The sequence below is a fragment of the Cyrtonyx montezumae genome, unplaced genomic scaffold, assembly GCF_038088225.1.
Source record: "Cyrtonyx montezumae isolate F1298 unplaced genomic scaffold, pur_monq_1.0 scaffold_2, whole genome shotgun sequence".
Lineage (NCBI taxonomy): Eukaryota > Metazoa > Chordata > Aves > Galliformes > Odontophoridae > Cyrtonyx > Cyrtonyx montezumae.
This window is the reverse complement of record NW_027071936.1, coordinates 12,807,305-12,826,873: the sequence shown is the minus strand read 5'-3', so window position 1 is coordinate 12,826,873 and position 19,569 is coordinate 12,807,305. Positions and strand designations below refer to the sequence as shown.

Sequence of the window (19,569 nt, the reverse complement as noted above, 5' to 3'; positions counted from 1 at the left end):
CACAATGGGAAACCAAAAATCTAAAGGAATCAAATTCTAGGAAGACATTCTGAATAGAGAACTTGAGATTCGTTTGCGCTGCAGCCTGTTAATTAATGCACACTTGGTTTTCTGCTGTCTGCTCAGAACCTAATTGCTATTCATAAACACACTCACAGAAGGCAAACTGATTTTCAGAACGGTGTACTATCTGCATTTCTCCTTGACATGGAAGTTTATTTCTGAAGCACAGGACACTGACTTTGGACAAACTACACTGCTTGCAACTAAAGCAGCAGACAGACAATCACTGCAGGTCTTCAGAGGAGGAATTCTTTAGTTTGTCTGACTTACTGAAGTAACAAGTGACAGATTACTGGTGTTATGAAGTAACAAATGGTCCTGTGTGAAATTACATTTCTGAAGCGCTGAGGAACACGGTAAATGGAAGCAATATCCTCTATTGTATACTTCAGAGAAAAAGCATTTGAAAATGTTCATAGAAGAACACCGTATAAATAGAACAAGAGTTTGAACTTATTAGCAGAACTCTTTACATTCTCTAAGAAGGCATATGGAATTATACATACATACAGGCTACATGGAGTCTTAAGAGCAAGATGACAATCAAGGGAAATTATCATAAAAGGAAGGAAATGAGTGAGTTCAAATCCTGGGAGAAAGTTTTGGTTTTCTGTTTTACTTTAAACAGCATCCTTTTCTAAAAAAAATCTAAAATGTAGAAATTAAATAGCCATGGCCATCCTGCAGGCTTATCTATTTTGACAAGCCTCTGCAATGGCTTCTTTTTCAGCACTGAGCCATTTAGTCTCTCCTTAAACCAGTCTCCTCGACTATGCTCTCTGCCTTGGTTCATGGAAGACACTGCCTGCCTGCCTATGCGATCTGCTGTCTCAAACACATTACATAACAAAATGCTGTGTTGTTAATACATCATCAATCGCTACTTGGCAGTGTCATTTACACATCTGTATAAATTTCTTGCCTTCAGCATTTCTTTTTCCTCCTACATCTGCAGTCCTATCTTTGTATAGCCTGAACCCTCTGCTTTCATATCTGCTTTTCTAAGTTGTGGAGTATTTCTGGAGAAGCTTTGTGATGCTTCTCTGCTCAAAATGCCATGCAAACACTGTTCTCCAATCACAATAACAAATCTTAAATCACAGATTTAGGAAAGCTGTAGCACAAAAAACTTATCCTAACGGTTTGCCTGTACATTTCATGCTAAAACATTTTTTAGGGAAGCACCATCACTGCAGCCTGTTCTCTTCCTTCATTGTACTTCACTCACCCACAGTTTAGAATACTCCAGACAATCTAGCTTTGAAAAGCTGCTAACCGAAGGGAGCTCAAAAAACAGTTTCAAGAAAGCCCTCAGGTTTACTTTGGCACAGATTAGGACACATGAAGCAGCAGAGTTATGGCCAGACTATGTCCCAGGGCATGTTTACACTATGCATTGAAGTGTGGCATAGAAAATCCAGTGTATTGGCAACCAATTACCCAAGGAACCTGAGACAGCATCACCGCAGTGATACTCAGATGCAATCCATACCAGCGAAGAACTGTGCTACCTGTTCTGCAGTGCAGATGTAGGCTCAGCTACAACACTGATTTCAGTGACATACAGCAATACCACTGCTGTCTTTCACCAGAGCAAATAACAGTCCTTGAATTCATCACCCTCAAACTCAAAAAAGATTCTGTGCCAGCAAGCTAATTCTATGGCACTGCATTAAAATTTTATTACAGACTTAGGCCAGCCTCATTACTGTTCAGACAAGTCCAACTTTAGCACGTTTTGACAAGAGGCCATCTTAATTAGAACAATTGTCAATCATGGCACCCTGCTGTTTGAAGGTTAATATAGTTGGCTTTTATCTTCAGTGTAAAAAGGATTCTTCTTTTTTAATTAATTGGAAGATGTAATTATGGAAGTTATAACGTGGATCCGGTAATGGTATTTGTCTCAGGGACAATCTAAGTACCAGGTTCATATTTTTAGCAGTGTCTATTAAACAGGGTCAAACGAAGTCTTTCAGCACAAGACACTTGATGCAATATTTACAGCTGACAAAGGAAGCCATTTACAAGTTTCATTTAGGAACTTTGAGGCTTTCTCCAGAATGCAAGCCTGGATCTGCACAACTCTCGAAGCACACGGTAATCTGACAGTAAATAGGGACCTATGGTTGGAATAACTATTGCGCAGATGTTGAGCTGGAAAGGCAGGCCCAAAACTGACATACAATTGCATCTTCTCTGCAAAATGATACTTGGTTTTGAACCCATCCATTGTAGATCTCGAAGTAATTTTTGTGACCAGGTGTGAAGAAACAGGTGCAATAGTGCTGTGCTGTTTGTTAGAATATTCACCCGTTTAATTGCTAAGGTTTTCTGCTCATGCAGTACAGCTGATTTTCCAGATCTAATGACACAACATTACTGCCAAGTTTTGTAACAAACTACAACGTAGCATGACAGCATTATGGCCAAGATGGCCACTGGAACCTCAAGATCTGTAAGGAAAAACAAGTCTCCTATTTATGGAATCGTTCTACTGATGTTACAGTATGGTATACATAATAGGTGGAAACAAGCGTTGTCATCAGAAACGGTAACCTGAGAAAACATGGTTTCACTTCTACTCCCTTCAATCCCAAAACCTTACAGGGTCCTCAGGGTAAGCCAGATAAGTTTCTTTCATGCAGAGTTCTGCTGTAACTCCGATCGGTTTTCCAGTTAAACTTACTGTGTGACTGCAAAAAACAAACACACACCTGTGTGGGCCCAAAGGAAGGGAAATATACCGGTATGGAAACAAGCAGCAAGACTGCATCTGGAGGCAGGCCTGGCCTGAACAGCATTATGTTCGTAAAACAGTTATTATCAGAAATAAAAGAAGCAGTATGTTACAACACATCTTTCTCAAAGAAGACAGAACAGGACAAGAGGAATAAAGATGCTTAGTTTAACACTGAAGACCAAGCAAGAATAACTTACTGGGCAAAAGTAGGTGTTTTCTGCTATGTGGTTTGCAACAACGCTGTTTTCTGCCGAGAGGGACATAATGAAGAGCAGCGCATCACGAGCCTGCTGGCCTACTGTTCCTTCTCGATGAATGAAGGGAATCAGGAGGGAAAATATGAGGAAGTTGGCAGCTCCTTGGTCCTCACTGGTGTGGAAGAACAGTTCTAGAATGGAAGGATCTTTGGCTATTATAGAACAGAGCTGATTCAGGAGGACAACTAACTCCGTTTCCACTGTTGAAGTGGCTGTTCCCGAGCAGGAGCTCAGCAACATCATCAAAGGCTTCAAGATCGGCTTGTGATGTAGCAAAGGCTGATGAGACTGGGTTACTAGCATTTCATACATTTTGAGTTGCTCAATTTTGGTCTCATCAGTGAATTCCCGCCGCAAGCTCCAAAGAAAAAGCTTCTCCATTATGTTTTCTGAGACCACAAACTCTAGAATGGGCCCCATTGAAGCATCCTTTGCTTGCTCCTCAATGAGTAAGAAAAGCATGTGCTCCACATAATTCTGAACAGTGCTGGCTTCATCAGGTGAAATCGCACCATACTTGGCCTGAGTATTTTTCAAAGGATCATGCTTCTCTAGGATTTTTAGAACCTAAAAATAAACAAAGGCAGATCAAGCACACATTTAAAAATATTCACCTACCTTTATACATGTGGGGAAAAAAGACATCAAAATTCATAACATGGAATTTAAAAAACGAAATAATAAATACTGTACTTCCAGTATCTGTCAGTCAAGCTTTCTAGAAATAGATGTTTTGGATATCGAAGAATGAAATTTAGTTGGGTTTTTTTTTTCCACTTCTACAAGGACCTGAATTTCCCACTTGTCTTACTGTTGAAAACTTGGGAGTTTTCTGAAGTATAAATAAATTAGGTTCTCTTAAGACTTAATAAATTGAGTTTTAATGTTTGCATTAAGCTCCTCTGTCAGAGAGGATGGGAATCAAAGGGCTTGCTCTTCACGCCAAGTAACTGAGCTCAAGAGCATCACTGCCACAAGGTGGTTCTCAGTGGTTTATTCACCACATAGCTAATTTCTCTTTGCCACATCTTCAGTGATACCAAATGGCCACTACTGCCCCAAAACTCTTGCAACATTCAATATACATTTTAAGACTGAATAATAACATCCCAGCACTTGAACCCCTGGATTAAATTCTGTTCTGCACTGCAATCAATGAAGCTCTTTATCTCTGTAAAAGCCACTGCAATTAGTCCTTTTGCGGACAATAACTGCCACAAAAACACAGTGGAACAACAGCTCCTTCACCGACATGAGTGCATTACTGCAATGAAGTGACAAGTGATGGCTCTTAAACAGGGCCTCCTTAACACTGGAAGTATCTCAGAAACAGTACTGCCCTCACCTGCAGCAGTCAGCTCAATGTCATGTTCTGCACAAAAGACGTGTGTTCCTCAGAAACTGAGGATAACGCCAGCAGTACAAGTGAAGCAGACTCCCATTAATACAACATACTCGAAATCAATAAAAGTCAATAGCATTACCTGAGCCCAGTGTGTTGTAAACACTATCATACAAGTTTCCGGGTCAACACCCTGCAGGCTCAGACCCTGCCGATTTTTTCTGACACTTGCTCCAGAGGACATTATAAAGTTTCCAAAGGTCAACCAACTAGGCCATGCTGAACTTCCTTCGAAAATCCTGCTCTTAGTAAAAACTGTCCAAGCATCATGAAGAGATCAATATCCCGTTTTGAGCTTTGGCATCCACAGCGCACTGCTTAAGAAAAAAAACACAAAACAAAACAAATCTATATACATCAGATTTTATATATCGCTGATGTTGCGCAGAGTGCTTTAGTAAAAAAGTACAAGTTAGTTCTAGATTTTTAAAGACAGCATCAGAAGAATAATAGATACAACTGCAAATATTTAAATGCTTCTGTTGGAAAGCATACCATAAAAAGTTGGAAATACCTGTAGAATACCATACATTGAAAGAAGCATATACCTCTATCAACACCAAAGGACAGCAATCAAAAAAAAATATATATATATATATATATATATATATATATATATAATATAACAAAAATCATAAAACCATGACAAGGACATAAAAGAAAAAAAAACCTTCATGTATTAAGTCAAATAAGTTGAGATGTCATTCTTAAAGGAATATGAGAATAAGACCAAACATTGGCACTTTCTTTTCATCCATTACTTAATATCCTAGATATAGATATCTGAGTATCAAAGCAGTTTCAAATCCGCAAGAGAAAGTTAAAAATGAAACGAAGACTGATATCTTCCAGATATTTGAGAGGCTTAAGAGAACATATTATTCCTTTAAGAACCAATTTCTGAACTGCAGTTTCCACTTCTTTTTGTCCCACCATCAGTTTTAAACTTGTACTCTTTTTTTCTTTGCAACCAACTAAGCTATTAATTTAATTTGATGTCAGAGCAAAAAAACACTCTCACAGAGTTTAGGAAGACAGCAAACACATAACACATTCCTACAGCTCATGTGTATTATAGAAGAACTGTTTTCATTAGAGAGTACATTTTGAAATGTTCTCCATTGGAATCCCAAGAGACCAGGATATTCTTTGGCTTAGTTAAACACATCACGAGATTTCTGTAACATACGATGCTGCACTGTAAAGGAATTCTTTGCTCACATGGCAGACATTTCTATGCATGTATCCTAAAATATATATATATCTTTGCAGCAGAGATCTCCACTCTAAGCAGGTATGCTCTGCAGAGCGTATCTTCTTGAAACAGCAAAACGTACTGACTGCCACAAAAACAACAGCCAGTTTTGCAGCGATTAAAATAGCCAAAAGAAGTCCAAGCTACAATATTAATATTTCTGAGACAAATAGTTAGTGCAGTGCCACCTTGTTCCTCTGTATATTCACGTGTTCAAGACTCAACTGCCTATCAGGATCTTCCCTCTAACACCCGGCTTTTGCACGTAAGATACGTAAGATGTATCTCCTAAACAATCCCATGCAATACAGTTAACACAGTACAGTTAATCCCTTTCAAAGAAAAATCATTCCTTACATGGAAAGCACAGCATAAATCTGGGGATCATTTATTTCTTTGGATAACATCACTTGCAAACACTGCTCCCCTCCATTTCCTACTGTATGTTCAATGGACAGACACCTTCTGGTAACATTTCCTAGGAGCAGCAGAAAAAGCCTGCTCCAAGTAGTTTGGCTACTATAACAGCTACCAACCCAAAGGAACATTTAAGGGATCTTTAGATCACCTGTCCACTACGTATCAGTTTCCCCTTCATCAGCTCTCTCCTCCAAACACAAATCTTCCCATTTCCATAGCAGCTGAGCAGTCTCCTGCAGGCAGAAGTGCCCTTCGTTGCACAACCCCAATTCACCCCTCGAGCAGATCTGTCCTGCGCACGAAATGAAGCAAGGAGCTTTGAAAAAACTAATGTGATCATGTAATTAAAGATGGTATCATAAGGTGCAGCAAGAGAACTCAATTAACAACGCAGAGACAAGCTCATTTCTGGAATTTACTAGTTCTGAGTTGCTTGACTTTCCAACTTAGAGGTTGTTTCAAGGTACAGTCTGCATGTTGTTTAAGAATTTAAGTAAAAGAAACTGATACTACACATCTAGATATCACATGGGAGGCTGTCACCAAAACGATACCGAAAGTGGAATCACAAACTTCAGGTCAACTACTCAAGCTAGCAAGGAGCAATAAGGGAGGTGATGGCTTTCTTCAAGAACGCTGATAAAAATCAGGCTGGTGATGCCTGACTCTTGAGATGCACAGAAAGCTCTAGAACATAACGTAAAGAACAGATACAGCCCCCTGAGAAACAAGCCTCCACGACAAGCAGGCATGTTCCCTGCTTTCCTACATGATGTCCCCGAGTTTATTTTTTTCATACCAGACATGTAAAAGCTCTATGCCATTTCCAAATCCCGAGTTGGGCACACTCACATTACACACTGGGTGCTCTCAGACTCATGCCAGCAGTGTGATTCAAATCACATCTCCTACAGACTTAGATGGCAGCAGATCAAACCCACACAGGCTTTTGTCACAGTTCTGTCTGGTTTCCATGACAAGGGGATCAGAGAAACCGTGGTGAGGGAAGGAGGTGGAAAAAGGGAAAAGGCAGGGAAACGGCCCTGGATGAAAGAAAGATGCTGTGAACTGCAGGAATTCTATACTTTCAATCACAGGAAACTTTTCCAAAGATTCCCTTGAGCTGCTCTTGCGTGCATTCTGCCCCATCTGCTCACTGTGTGTTTTGTTACCACTTGCACAAATGCTGCCCCCATTCAAAGATATCTTTGGGATATGAGCAACAAACGCTGTAAATCTGTAAATCCACCTCCAGCATTCACGGATTCTCAAAAGCCTTGCATTTAACAGTAGACAGCATGTACACACATCTCAGCATTAAAGTTACGTACGTACCTAGTAACAAAGAAGCATGAAATGGTCATTCATACCTTGGTGACAAACAGAAACCTCTCAGACAACAAAATCAAAATGTCTGTTCCGAATGTCCATCCCTACTGCACAAATTCATCATAAACAGACTGTGTTAAGTTTGGAACAAAGAGCATACTACCCGGTTTATGTTATTAGCTGAAAACACAACAACCTGCCTCTAGCAAACGTGATGTTCACTCGCACCTAGTCCAGCTATCAGGACAGAAGTTTAGAAAACAAAGACCTTCACTTCACAGTGGCAAAGACTACGGCCTTCTAACCACCTCTATTTTAAAAGTAATTAGACAGTGACAAGCAAGACTGCCATGTGCAATAACTTATAAAATCAAATCAATTCCCTTAAGGAAGCAAATATTTCCAATCTGGAAACCACCTCGCCATGTCGTAACTTTTTAGCAATACAGAACACTGTGTGAGCTTTGAAGACTTCAGAGTCTGAAATACTGTTTCAGAAACCATACCCAACACTATCAAATTAAGTGGGCACAGTAAAACCCGAAAGCAGAGTACATGCATGAAAGAGGAAACTGAATTGGAAGAGATAGTGGATTTTAGGATACGTACCCATCTACAGTTCCTGTGCTCTTGTTATAGCAGTACTACAAATAATATATTCATTGTGTTCACTGTAAGCAGATTTTTTTCACTAGATTAGCAAGTTTTCCTGATGATTTTGCAAGTCCAAATGTGCCACAGTGATGGCAACATTGAATTATTCCTTGCAAAGTAACTCTGATTAAGCAGGACGAATAGTCTGATAACACTGTGCAAAAATACTAGGAAAAAATGATCTATTTATAAAGCATCATTGTAGAAGAGGTTGGCATCACTAAAAACAAAAAATAATGGTTTATTTTAATCATTTTTATTAGTTCAGGGTTGAACTGAGTAGTTTTAGATTAATGATGAGCCTGAGACGGAGCCATGAGACCGGCAGGAGGAACCTGCTTTCAGATATCCTCTAGAAGTCTGTAAATCTTCAGCTCTTTTTCCGCAGCTGATTAAGGGCTCAGCTCCCCAAACACCACAAATACTTGTTTTATTGCAGAGTATGCTGGAAGAACAGCCCAGCAGAGCCCCTTGTAAAGTCCTCACCCACTGAACACCTCTTCAAAAGTTTCACTTTTGATTAAAAATAAAAAAATAGCACAGAAGTGTGCATGACTGGGTACAGACAAAAGCACAGCCTAACACAGCAAGGCAATATAAGGCAATACACTGCCAGGCTCCCCAGTTCAGTCAGCAAAGCTGTCTTCTGCTGAAGCTCTAAGATGCATTCTCCAGCAGTTCTCGAGTGCAGTCATACTTGTGTCACTGAATTCTGAATGCTTTTGTCTTGCTGGTCAAATATTTCCACCCTGTCAGCCCAGAGACAAGGAAGAGACGGATAAGAAGCCTTCACATTAGTGAAGGAAACACCATATACCAAAACATTTTCACGGAACTGAAAGGCATAACGGGGCTTAAAATCAGACAACTTCAAAGGAGCGGAGGGAAACTGTGTGCTCTTAAGAACTGCTATACAACCACATCTCTGCAGTCTCTGATAAGTGGATGCTGGAGAGTAGATGAAAAAATGAGTGATGATTTTTAGCATGCCTCAACTTAATTCCAGCTTAAAAGAGACCTTGTTCAAGGTTTGTTTATTTCTGATGGAAAAGAACGCTTCCTGCATACATTTGTCGGCTCTTCTTTAGGGACAGTGTTCTGGGAGAAGATGTAAACTTTAACACGTGTATTTCGAAGGAAAACAGACCTTGCTTTATAGGATTCATCCTCCTTGCACTAAGTTTTGCTATAAGCCTATGAAGAAGAGTCACACACTCACTCTTAACCGTCTCATTCATTAACTAGCAGAACACAGAAGGAACACAGCATGTTCACTTAGAACAGCAACTGTTGTGGGTAACTGAGAAAATGTCTGTGGTTAAAAGCTACTGCACCAGAGGGTCCTCTTTTTGCTTAAGTATTACTCACCTACAGAACTCTACGAGCAGGAAAGCTACGGCATGTTACCAAAGGAACACTTAAATGATACTAACAACTCTCCTCCTTAGTTTGTTTTTCCACCTTTCAATACTGCAGTCCACTAATTGCCTTGTCCTTTGTCCACCCCAAACAAACATCCCACATTCAGATTCAGTCAGCTTTCTTCCGCCTGTCATCACTATCCAGTACCTGCAAAGAGACCGTGCCTTCCGTGTGTGGGTGGCAGAAGATATGCTCTGCATCAATTAAGCAATCTGCTTAAAAGCTTAACAGAGAACAAGCCATCGTGAGCTGTGAAGCAAGGCAGTTAATCAAAGTATCTATCTGGTTTCATCAAGCACAATTTAATCCAACCTATTAACATGGAAGTGTCGTGTGACCTGTCCCCACAGAGACCACATAAGAAGATCTACCTCCTGAGAGAAACCACACGCAATATGTTTTACGAGATAAAAATTCTTACTGTCCCACCCACAGTCTGTCACAAACACTATTCACTTTTCCTCAGTCCTCCTGAGGGATACCCTACTCACGTGCTTTTTGTGGCTAACTGGGGTACCACTACTAACCTCTTCATGTGATCCACGTAATCCTGTGGTATGAGTCATTAGGGGATTCAGCTCATGGCATTAAATAAATACTGTCCAGTCACATGAACGAGCAATACCCCAGAGTAAGTAGAGCAGTGGTGCCAGGCAGGATGCACACCCAACCGTCCCAGTGTGAGCACAGTAGCAGCTTAAACAGGCGTGCTGAAAGGCAGGCACCAGGATCTGCTCTCTCACTTGGATCCCGAGCACTGGAACACAGGCTCCACCAAACCTTCACTTATTTATGCTGCATGGATCAGCTAAAATGAAAGAACAGAGGCCAGTTGGTCAGTGTGGTCCAAAGCACACTGAAGGATTATGCTAGAAATTACATACAGCGGATCCAAGAAGTACAGTTAATCAGCAAGGACATTATCAAAGGGTGTATGACCACAGCTATAGAAATGGCAGCAGTTGCTCAAAGAAACTCTAATTAAACAGAGCAGAATACTTGATGGAGACTTGGACCTCCCTAAGGAGTGCTCCACTTACTGATGCACCACAGGGCAAGTTCATCCGCCACCATCATTTGTACACAAGTGATTTTCCTGGATGTCAGGAGTATACTAGTGCTGCAGGCCCTCTTGCCTACACAGAAGGAGCTGCATGTCCGTATCCCTTGGTCAGAAATCTGAAACTAAGCAAGGGCCATGGGAAATCAGGTTGCCGACCTAGTGGTATTACTTGCTCCTTTCAGACCTATAAGAAACATAATCTGTTTCATTTGATTCCCCCCACTCTTGGCCTACTTTGGAAAGACAACAATTCAGCAACAATTAGAGGCTGAGAACACAGATAATGCTGGTTACAAACTCGAGAATCAAGAAGCAGTTGAGGTTCTTAACATCCAAGATACATCCCTCTAAGCTTTCTTTGACAGCAATACCCAGACACCATATGACTGAGTTATCTCGTCTACTACTTACAGACAACTGCTCTAAAAGGAGTATTAGAGGCTTGATTTAAAACTGAAAATTACATTGAAGAAAGGTTTGTTTCTACTTACATGCTGAGGAAAGCAGATATTGAACTGAAATTGACTGAAGAGCTTTAACATCACTTTTCATTCCCAAAACAAAACCAGAACTGCTGACCCAAGAAAAGCATTTTTCCAGGGAGAACCAAGTTATTAACATGGCTGAGGACCACAGAGTGAATTGTTTGCAGTTGTACTGGGTGAGACATCATAATCAAAACAAAAAACCACAATTCAATTTCAAACCATATTGTGAATATACTTTCATACTAGGCTTCAAAGGAGAAGAGGACAATCTCAAAGGGCACAAAACATGTCATCAAATGAGAGCTACACTTCTAATTCATTGATTCATAGAGGAACTGCAAATATCAGCCACTGCATCTACAGTATTAATTTTTTTTCGGCCATCTCCGAAATGAATTATTGGGAAAAAGCAGTTGTTGCCAACATCCCCATGTCTACTGGGAATTTGTGCAGGGTTTATTTCAAAGTCTGTCACCGTGCAGGAGTGGGAGGGAGCAGCATATTCAGAAAGCAGACACTTCACAAACCCTACTTTATCTTCTGGTTACACTTGTGGATGAGGAAAATCAAAATGAAGCACAAAATCTGTAACATTCATTTTGCTTTCCAAGATAACATGTCACACAGATGTCAGAATTAGGTCATAAAAACTTGGCCCCAGCTTGCTCATAATTTAGGAAAACACAAGCCTCTTTGCAGTCACAATGCTGAAGTGGATTTTCTTTTTCAAGGGTTTTTGTTATGCTAGGTTTTTTTGTTTTTGGTTTTTTTTAAAAAAAGTTAAAGAGTGTCTATGGATGAAAGTATAAAATAAATTCATAACAAATAATTAAGTTGCATATCTGGAAAATGTTCCTGACAGGAAAATGGGCGAGGCTACTGAAGCAACAGCAGACTATCCTGAAGATCTGAAACTATTTTTGGAACACTAGCATACAGAAAAGGAAATGCTACCTTCCTGAGAGAAGAATGGTCTGGAAAACAGTTATCAATATACCCGGAATTATCATACACGAACTACAGAAAGCAAGACTCAGCTACATATTTCATGCCTACAACAGAAATATGTGAACAGTTTTTCAAGTGATTTGCATGTCGTGTCACACTAGCCATTACAATAAGTCCAAACTATTGAAGACTCATGTTCTCAAGTACAGAAAGTGACACTAAAGATGATGTGCACGCCTCCAGCACTAATCTGTAATTAAATGCAGATACATGTTGTAAACTTTCCACATATCTCTACTTCGTGCTAAAGAAGACACAAACATTTTTTCCTTTCCAAACTTTCACGTGATTCAACAGATTCTGAATATAGCTCAAGCACAAGAGTAAACCACCACTAAAAGGTCATCCCGATTACTGGACCAATAAACCAACAAGCCCATCCACTTCCCTAGAGGATTGTTAGCAAGTTATCACTGAGAAAAGAACTTCCACTTTGCACTTGGAATTCCTCTCTCCTCATCCACACGCATGTGCTACTTCTTTTTACCTACCTCTCTCAAATTAAAAGCCAAGGAACAGGATATAATACGCCATTAAATGGAAACTGCTAGGCATGGAATGAATACTGCACAGCTGTTAACATACTCCTTATTCCAGAAGCATATTTATCCCTCAAGAATTCATTTCCATTGTGAAGGAAAAAATAATTTTACAACTGTGTATAAATTTACATAGCTACCTATTACACAATAAAAACCTCCCACTTTCTCAGTACATTCATTATAGTACATGGACTATAATGATTGACTAGATAGCTTAAAATGGTCATGTGTCTTTCTGCACATCATTATCTGAAAGTACTCATTTCAGAGGGAATTTCCTCCCAAGGTTACTCCCAGCCAAGTCAAGATTATTTCCTACACTCTGAAGTGATAACCGGATAGTGGCAGGATGAAGGGAATGATCAGAAGCTTCAGGACAACCGTTTCATTACGCTGTAGGATGGCAGATGCCTGTCACAAATTTCCCAGCAATCCTACTAAGCTTAACGAGCTACTAAAACCTGAAAGGTCATTTCCATACCTCATATTAAATACTATGCATCACCTGGCATTAGGCAGAAAGCTGTTAAAATCATCACATCTAGTGGATTTACACTTACAAATGTAAATCCATTTTCATGTGTGTTTTTTTTTTCTTCTCTTAGCAAAATGAAAAACAGAAAGGAACAGAACACCGTGAGACCGCCCAATGTTTGCATCAGGCATTTGCAGTTTAGCTTACAGAAAGCTCCAGAAGCCAGTGAACTCCCTTTGTCCTAAATTACATTCCATGCTTGGCAAAAAGAAAAGCAATTGCAAAACTCTTTTTCATTTCCTTTTTACGACTACCAATTGCCTGATTTGGGGATAACAACTGAATAAATGTTATTGTTTAAGATCAGATCCACAAATCACTACAGCACACTGTTTACTGAAGAACAAGGATGAGAAAGAGGAAGAAAGGCAGAAGAAGGACTCGTTACAAAATCCTAATCCACTCCCTCCCAGCTACCTAATACAGAAAATCCCAGGTACTTGGTCTCATAGCAGATCACACAGAAGTGCTGCTTTCCCTCCTACCTTCTACTCCAGCTCAGAGCAGACAAGGAAAGTTAAAGTTTCATTTCATATTAATTCTTACTGCAAAGTCAAAAAATTCCATCAAGTAACACTTCCCCTATCTCCGAGCACAGCTTCACAAAAAACCTTCCTCTGCTCCTGCAGCAACGCACTTGACTTAAAAATTCTAGTACAAATTTGCAAGTTGAGGCAACTTAAGCAGATTTCGGCTTTCTTTACGTACTTGGAATTTTCTGCTTTTAATATGCGTGCTAGTGAATAGCAAAACTCAAAGAAGATTGTTGGCATTCTTATTAGTGTGGAAAAATCCACATCGAAGAAAAATCCCACGTTATTGAATTTCCATTTCTGCTCAGTTTCACTGCATTTTACACAGGTAGCAGGTGTTTTTCTTGTTTCTCAAGCTTTCCAAGGAGTAAGAGTATTTGTTTAAGTATGAACAGTGCTAAGCTGTCCATTATGCAGAGTAAAAATTAATCCTTCATCTCATATGTTGCACTCATATCCTGCCCTGTCCTCCATAACTGGAAACTGACAGCAATTGCAGCATATTCCATTCTTGTGTCCATCCCTGGATAACAAGGAAGGCACATGGCAGCACTGGTAAAAAAAAGAACTGTCTCCACAGCTCCCATCTCCAGCATGCTACCACCTCTAAGATAAAAGGAAAATAATCTAATAAAGGAACAATGAAGGAATTAAAATCTAACACTGTCGTGACAATTTTGAATAATTTTCCAGTCTTGTCTTTGAACCTTTGTGAAAATGTGAACTGAATTACAGGTGTCTTTCTGGTCCAGTGAGGAACAAAGATTAATTAGCAACCCCTACACCTCTCCAAAAGAGGGTAAGTAATAGCCCTTTCTGAATTGCAAATTTGGACTACACATTTGAAAAAGGGAGTGCTCTGAAGAACAAAGAACCTTGCAAATTTTGCAGGAGACGGTGTCTACCAAAAGGTGGAGTTAACATCACAAGTCACTAGAAACATAATTCATTCACTATTTAAACTTTATAACACTTCAAATGCTCAAAACCAACAGCCTAGTAATGAAAACAGCCAGATGCCAGCTCTAGCAGGAATGCTTCTCTAAACAGATAACAAGTCTAACTACAGCCTCTCCCAGTTTATTTTGTAACACCTAAGGAGACAACTACAGGTGTGGGAAAGCACAAGTTCCACTGGCAATAGGTTGTTTGTATTCCTGTAGGCATGCCTTCAAAAGTGGGAAACGTCTCAGTATGTCTTTGGGAACGCTGCTGCTTTTCACCCCTGCTGCCATCCCTCCTCCTGAGGCTTTTGGAGATGCAGAAGTCACCAACGCTTCTTTCTGTTCCTGTTTTTGCAAGTAGTTGAGGAGTACTCTCATCTTGTGTACCTGAAATCTAGTGCCTTTCCTATCCCATTTCCCCTGAGACCGTATTTTTTTATTCATCTTTATCATTTTCCTGAAAACTGGCAGAGTGTATGTTATCAGAAATTGCCTGAGGCAAAGTTACACAGGACATAACAATCCTCACAGAGCTCCAAAGTTACGTACAAGTTGAAGGCAGAAACAGTCAGAAAAGGTACGTGACAGCTGGTCTGTATGCACATGCCTTGAACATTAGTCAGCCATAACCACAGCTTTGAAAGCATAAGTCCAGCTTTATCCCTGAGCACACACTTCTTGAAATTAAAATTACTATCTTTTTCTACTCTCTGATTTAAGAGAGTAAATAGGCTTCCAGAAGTAGAAAGCACATCAAATCACTTTTTTGTTTTGATACATCAACTAAGAAAAGCATATTAGTAGTATATGAAAAACTAACATCATTTACCAGTTCTCTTTCTACTGAAACTAACTTACAGTAGTTCTACTGTCACAACAGCCACTGCCATCTCTGTAATGCTTTTTCCACATTTTACTGTTTTATCTTCAAGTCCACCTCTCCCCACAGACACCATTTTACTCACATCATAACTCACGCCATGGGTACTCCAGTGACGACGCACATCAAAACTGTATCTGCATCCCTCTCCACTAGCCAGCACTCAAGGCATCCCTGCTGCTCTCAAGCATACTGTGCTCTGAATAACATTAACTTTCAGTACTGAGAGTCACTGAATGTCCGTGGAGGCACTTCATTGAATTTACAGGACAATTTGCAAACAATCAAGTGTGCACTACGAAAAAGTAACTGAAAATAAATGGTGTTATTACTAATTTGGCACTGAACCAACCATGTATGATTAACAACAAATTAAAGAAAGATGGTAGAAAACCTCTCTTCAGAAGTGCAGGTACCAAAAGCACATCCACCTGTAATTACACAAGCCACAACACTCAAGCTAACTGCAAAGAACCAGTCCCCAGAGTTGCCTACACTTGAAAATACGCAACAGGTGGACTCAGCAATTGTAGGTGAAGCTGCCACAGTGCAGCCACATCCTGTAACTCAGCAGCACTCGGAGCCAAGATTCATTTTTCTCTAATGGGAAAAATTGAGTTTTCCCTGTGACAGTGTACCTGTCTACCAATGCAACCATCAACAAGATGAATGCAAAAAAATAAAACGCAGAACTATGATGTATGACTACTAGCACAATAAACCTACCACCAGAAGCAGTAAATTGACTCTGGACCCCTGAGGGCTGTAGCTACTGCAGTTAAAATACAGCACTACACCAGTTGTCCCGTCTCACATCCCTCAGAGTACTACAAAGGGTTTTAAATGCCCATTTCACACAAGATGGTAAGGAAAGAAATAAATCTTGCGCTTCTAGCAACCATTTAAACAATAGATCCACTCGTGATTGAGCATTTCAGAGAAATCTGAAGTATACATCTAAGATACTTCTACAAACTGGTGTAATCGTTAAAGAAACGTTAAAGAAATAAAACTTTCAAAACAAAGACGTGACCATGAGAACCAAATCAATTCACCATTGAAGCAATCGAGCACGTTGCCTCAGACACAGGAACCAAGAGTGCTGCCACACGGTTACCCAAACTTACACTCTCTGAGAAACGCGCAAATCTTGGAAGTTTATAGTCAGGCTGAACAAACTTCACTGGAATCAGACAAAATTCGTACGGGCACTTTGATGAGAAAAAGTATTAAGAGGAATTGCCACAAAAATTCCCACAAACCTCTTAAATTTCCTCTTACTTGCTCTCAACAGTGCACTGGAAACACAAGTGTCCAAAACACACACAGACAGCACGTTTAGACCTCTAGCCTAAGAAGCAGGGCCTGGGGAAAGCCATCCTTGGGGAAAAGTTTCTAAGCTCAAGGCCTACACGTAATGAATTCTCATCTCACCTTCATTTCTGTATTCTGCCATTATAGATGACACAATCAAGAATAGATGACACAATCAAGGCCATCTAAATGAAGAAAAAGAAATATATTAAGTATCCCAGAACACCGATGGAAGGATTTCAGGCAATGTATGGCTATTATTAGAGCACTATTCTGCTTGGTAGATCAGAGGATATAATCAGGAGACGATGCGGCCATGATTTGCAAAGCACAATCTTATTAAAGACTAATGAGATAAACAAGTTAAAATTTACATTTTGCTCCACTGATAAGGTTCATTGACACACTTATCTCTAACAGCATGGTTTGAATATTAAACCTACTTATTAGTGTCTAGTAAAGATAATTGTACCGTTGAACAGCACTGAAATGAAATAACCAGGCAGCATATTAGAACCATCATCTTGAGCAGTACTGTAGCTCTAAAGTTAATTGTTCTGCATCGGGAAACACACACCTGTAGAGATAACGCTGTTAGAAGGACAACCCTTTTGTGTCTTCCTCCTGACTCTTCCAGAAGCCCAAAGACATATCTAACGATGCGGCTGGCAGGTTAACGCTGCTTGCTACTGTGACTTCAGTACTATCTGTCCATTTTACTGCAGTAACAGTAAGGATTACATGACAAGTACTTTTTTTTATCTATAATGTATTGTATTACACTTGGCTTATACTCTAATCCCCAACAAAGAAAAAGCAGTGGGGTACTTGCAAAATTAACTTGCAAGAAGTTTAGAGGCTGCTTGTTTATTTTTAACTCACGTTTTCCACCGTATCTGTCACACGTGTATTTTCTACCATAAAACACCAACCATTCACTGAACAGGATACCGAAAGTATAATTCAGGCCTTACATTATCATGTATACTTTTTTATGCTACATCTTGAGCACTCAAATGGGCAGCCGTGATATTGGAGGACAACATCAGATCACAGGGGCCATCACATTCCTTCCATATTAACTTCCACAATGTGTCTGTCATTGGACAGCAATGGAAAGAAGGACAGATGGGATAATTAACTGCCAGCTACCCATGGGTCAAGGGGAAAAGTGTCAGGACTCACTACTGCCAGTTCAGAAGGACGCAGTCAAGAAACACAGGTCCTCTGGGAGCTCCCCATCCTAAACCAAGAACGTGACCAGCATTACTTACACAAGAAGCCATTGTTATCTTTGCAAATGTGAAAAAAGAGTGATAACAAAGCAGTAAGAGTACTGCAGATGAAACAGCTCCATTTCTTATTTGTCAGGTAATATTTTAAAGCAAATATTCATTATGCACACAAAAGGCACAGTAGAACTATCAGAATTTTTATTTCTGTACAGAAAGTGAAAAGGCACTTCAGAGCGTGACAATAAAAGAAATTAGCTGAGCAAATCATATCTGAAGCCTTAAATGTGACTGCTTTTTGGAACATGCTTTTGTTCCTTTCAATTTTTCAGCTGTTTTAAACATTCAGCTTTTAATACCATCCATTCCACTTTCTTCAGCCTTGCTTTAAAGCACAGGCATGCCATATTTCAACAGTACAAGCAAAGAAACGCACGTAGCCCAGAAATATAAGATTAGAACATGGCATGATATAAAGCTTTCCTCTGCATCTCTGCTGATAGGAATCCCCAAGTAAATACTAATGTGTATTCAAGTCCTTAGTATAGGCAGGTTCAAAAGATGTGGATGGGCCACTTCAGGGATAGGCTCTCTTCCCCATCCACAGGAACAGTTCCTTCCAACAAATCAGAACAGATACAGTGCCATTGAACAGACAAGCCAGGGGTGTTGCACCAGCCTCTTCCAGCTGTTGGCAATAGGTCCTGAAGTGAGTAGGTCCTGAAGCCCAGCAACAGGAAAGAGAGAAGGTAGCCATAAAAGACTGCTGAGAGCCCAGAGGATCCTTCCCAACAACCTAGCTCAAGAATAGATAATTATCCTTTTGGAACTCAGAATCATAGAATGGATAGAATGGCTTAGCTTAGGTGGGACCTTAAAGACCTTAAAGTTCCAGCCTCCCTGCCATGGACAAGGTTGCCAGCCCCTAGATAAGGCTGCCATCCAACCTTGTCTTGAATGCCTGCAGAGATGGGGCACCCACAGCCTCCTGGGGCTTCCTGCTCCAACACCTTGCCACCTCTAGAGTAAAAACTTTCTTCCTAACATCTAATGTAGATCTCCCCTCTTTTAGCTTAAAATCATACCCCCTTATTTTGTCACTACCAGACTACATCAAAAGCCAGTCCTCCTCCTCCTTATAAGCTCCGTTGAAGAACTGGAAGGCCACCGTGAAGTCTTCCCAGAGCCTTTTCTCTTCCAAGCTGAACAAATGCAACTCCCTCAACCCTATCTTGATACCAGAGATGCTCCAGCCCTAAGAGCATCTTTCATGGCTCTCCTGTGGACCCGCTCCAACAGCTCCATACCCTTCCTGTACTGGGGACCCCATGCTTGGATGCAGTACTCCAGATAGGGCTTCACAAGGGCAGTATAGAGGGGGGCAATCCCCTCCTTCTCCCTGGTGGTGACCTCTCTTTTGATGCAGCCCAGGATACAGTTGGACTTTTGATCTGCAGGAAGATACTGCTGGTTCATGTCCCGCCT

The 19,569-nt window shown here is 40.3% G+C and overlaps 1 protein-coding gene across 1 annotated transcript in view; it reads right to left on the bottom strand.

The window, feature by feature from the left end:
• FHIP1A (FHF complex subunit HOOK interacting protein 1A) overlaps positions 1-19,569 on the bottom strand; it is a 74,757-nt gene that overhangs the window by 29,007 nt on the left and 26,181 nt on the right. The window contains exons 3-4 of the mRNA XM_065736429.1: positions 4,548-4,779; positions 3,004-3,630 (exon numbers count right to left, since the gene is read on the bottom strand). Of these exons, the coding sequence (XP_065592501.1) occupies positions 3,004-3,630; positions 4,548-4,649 (729 nt within the window). The 5' untranslated portion in view covers positions 4,650-4,779. The remainder of the gene's footprint in view (positions 1-3,003; positions 3,631-4,547; positions 4,780-19,569) is intronic.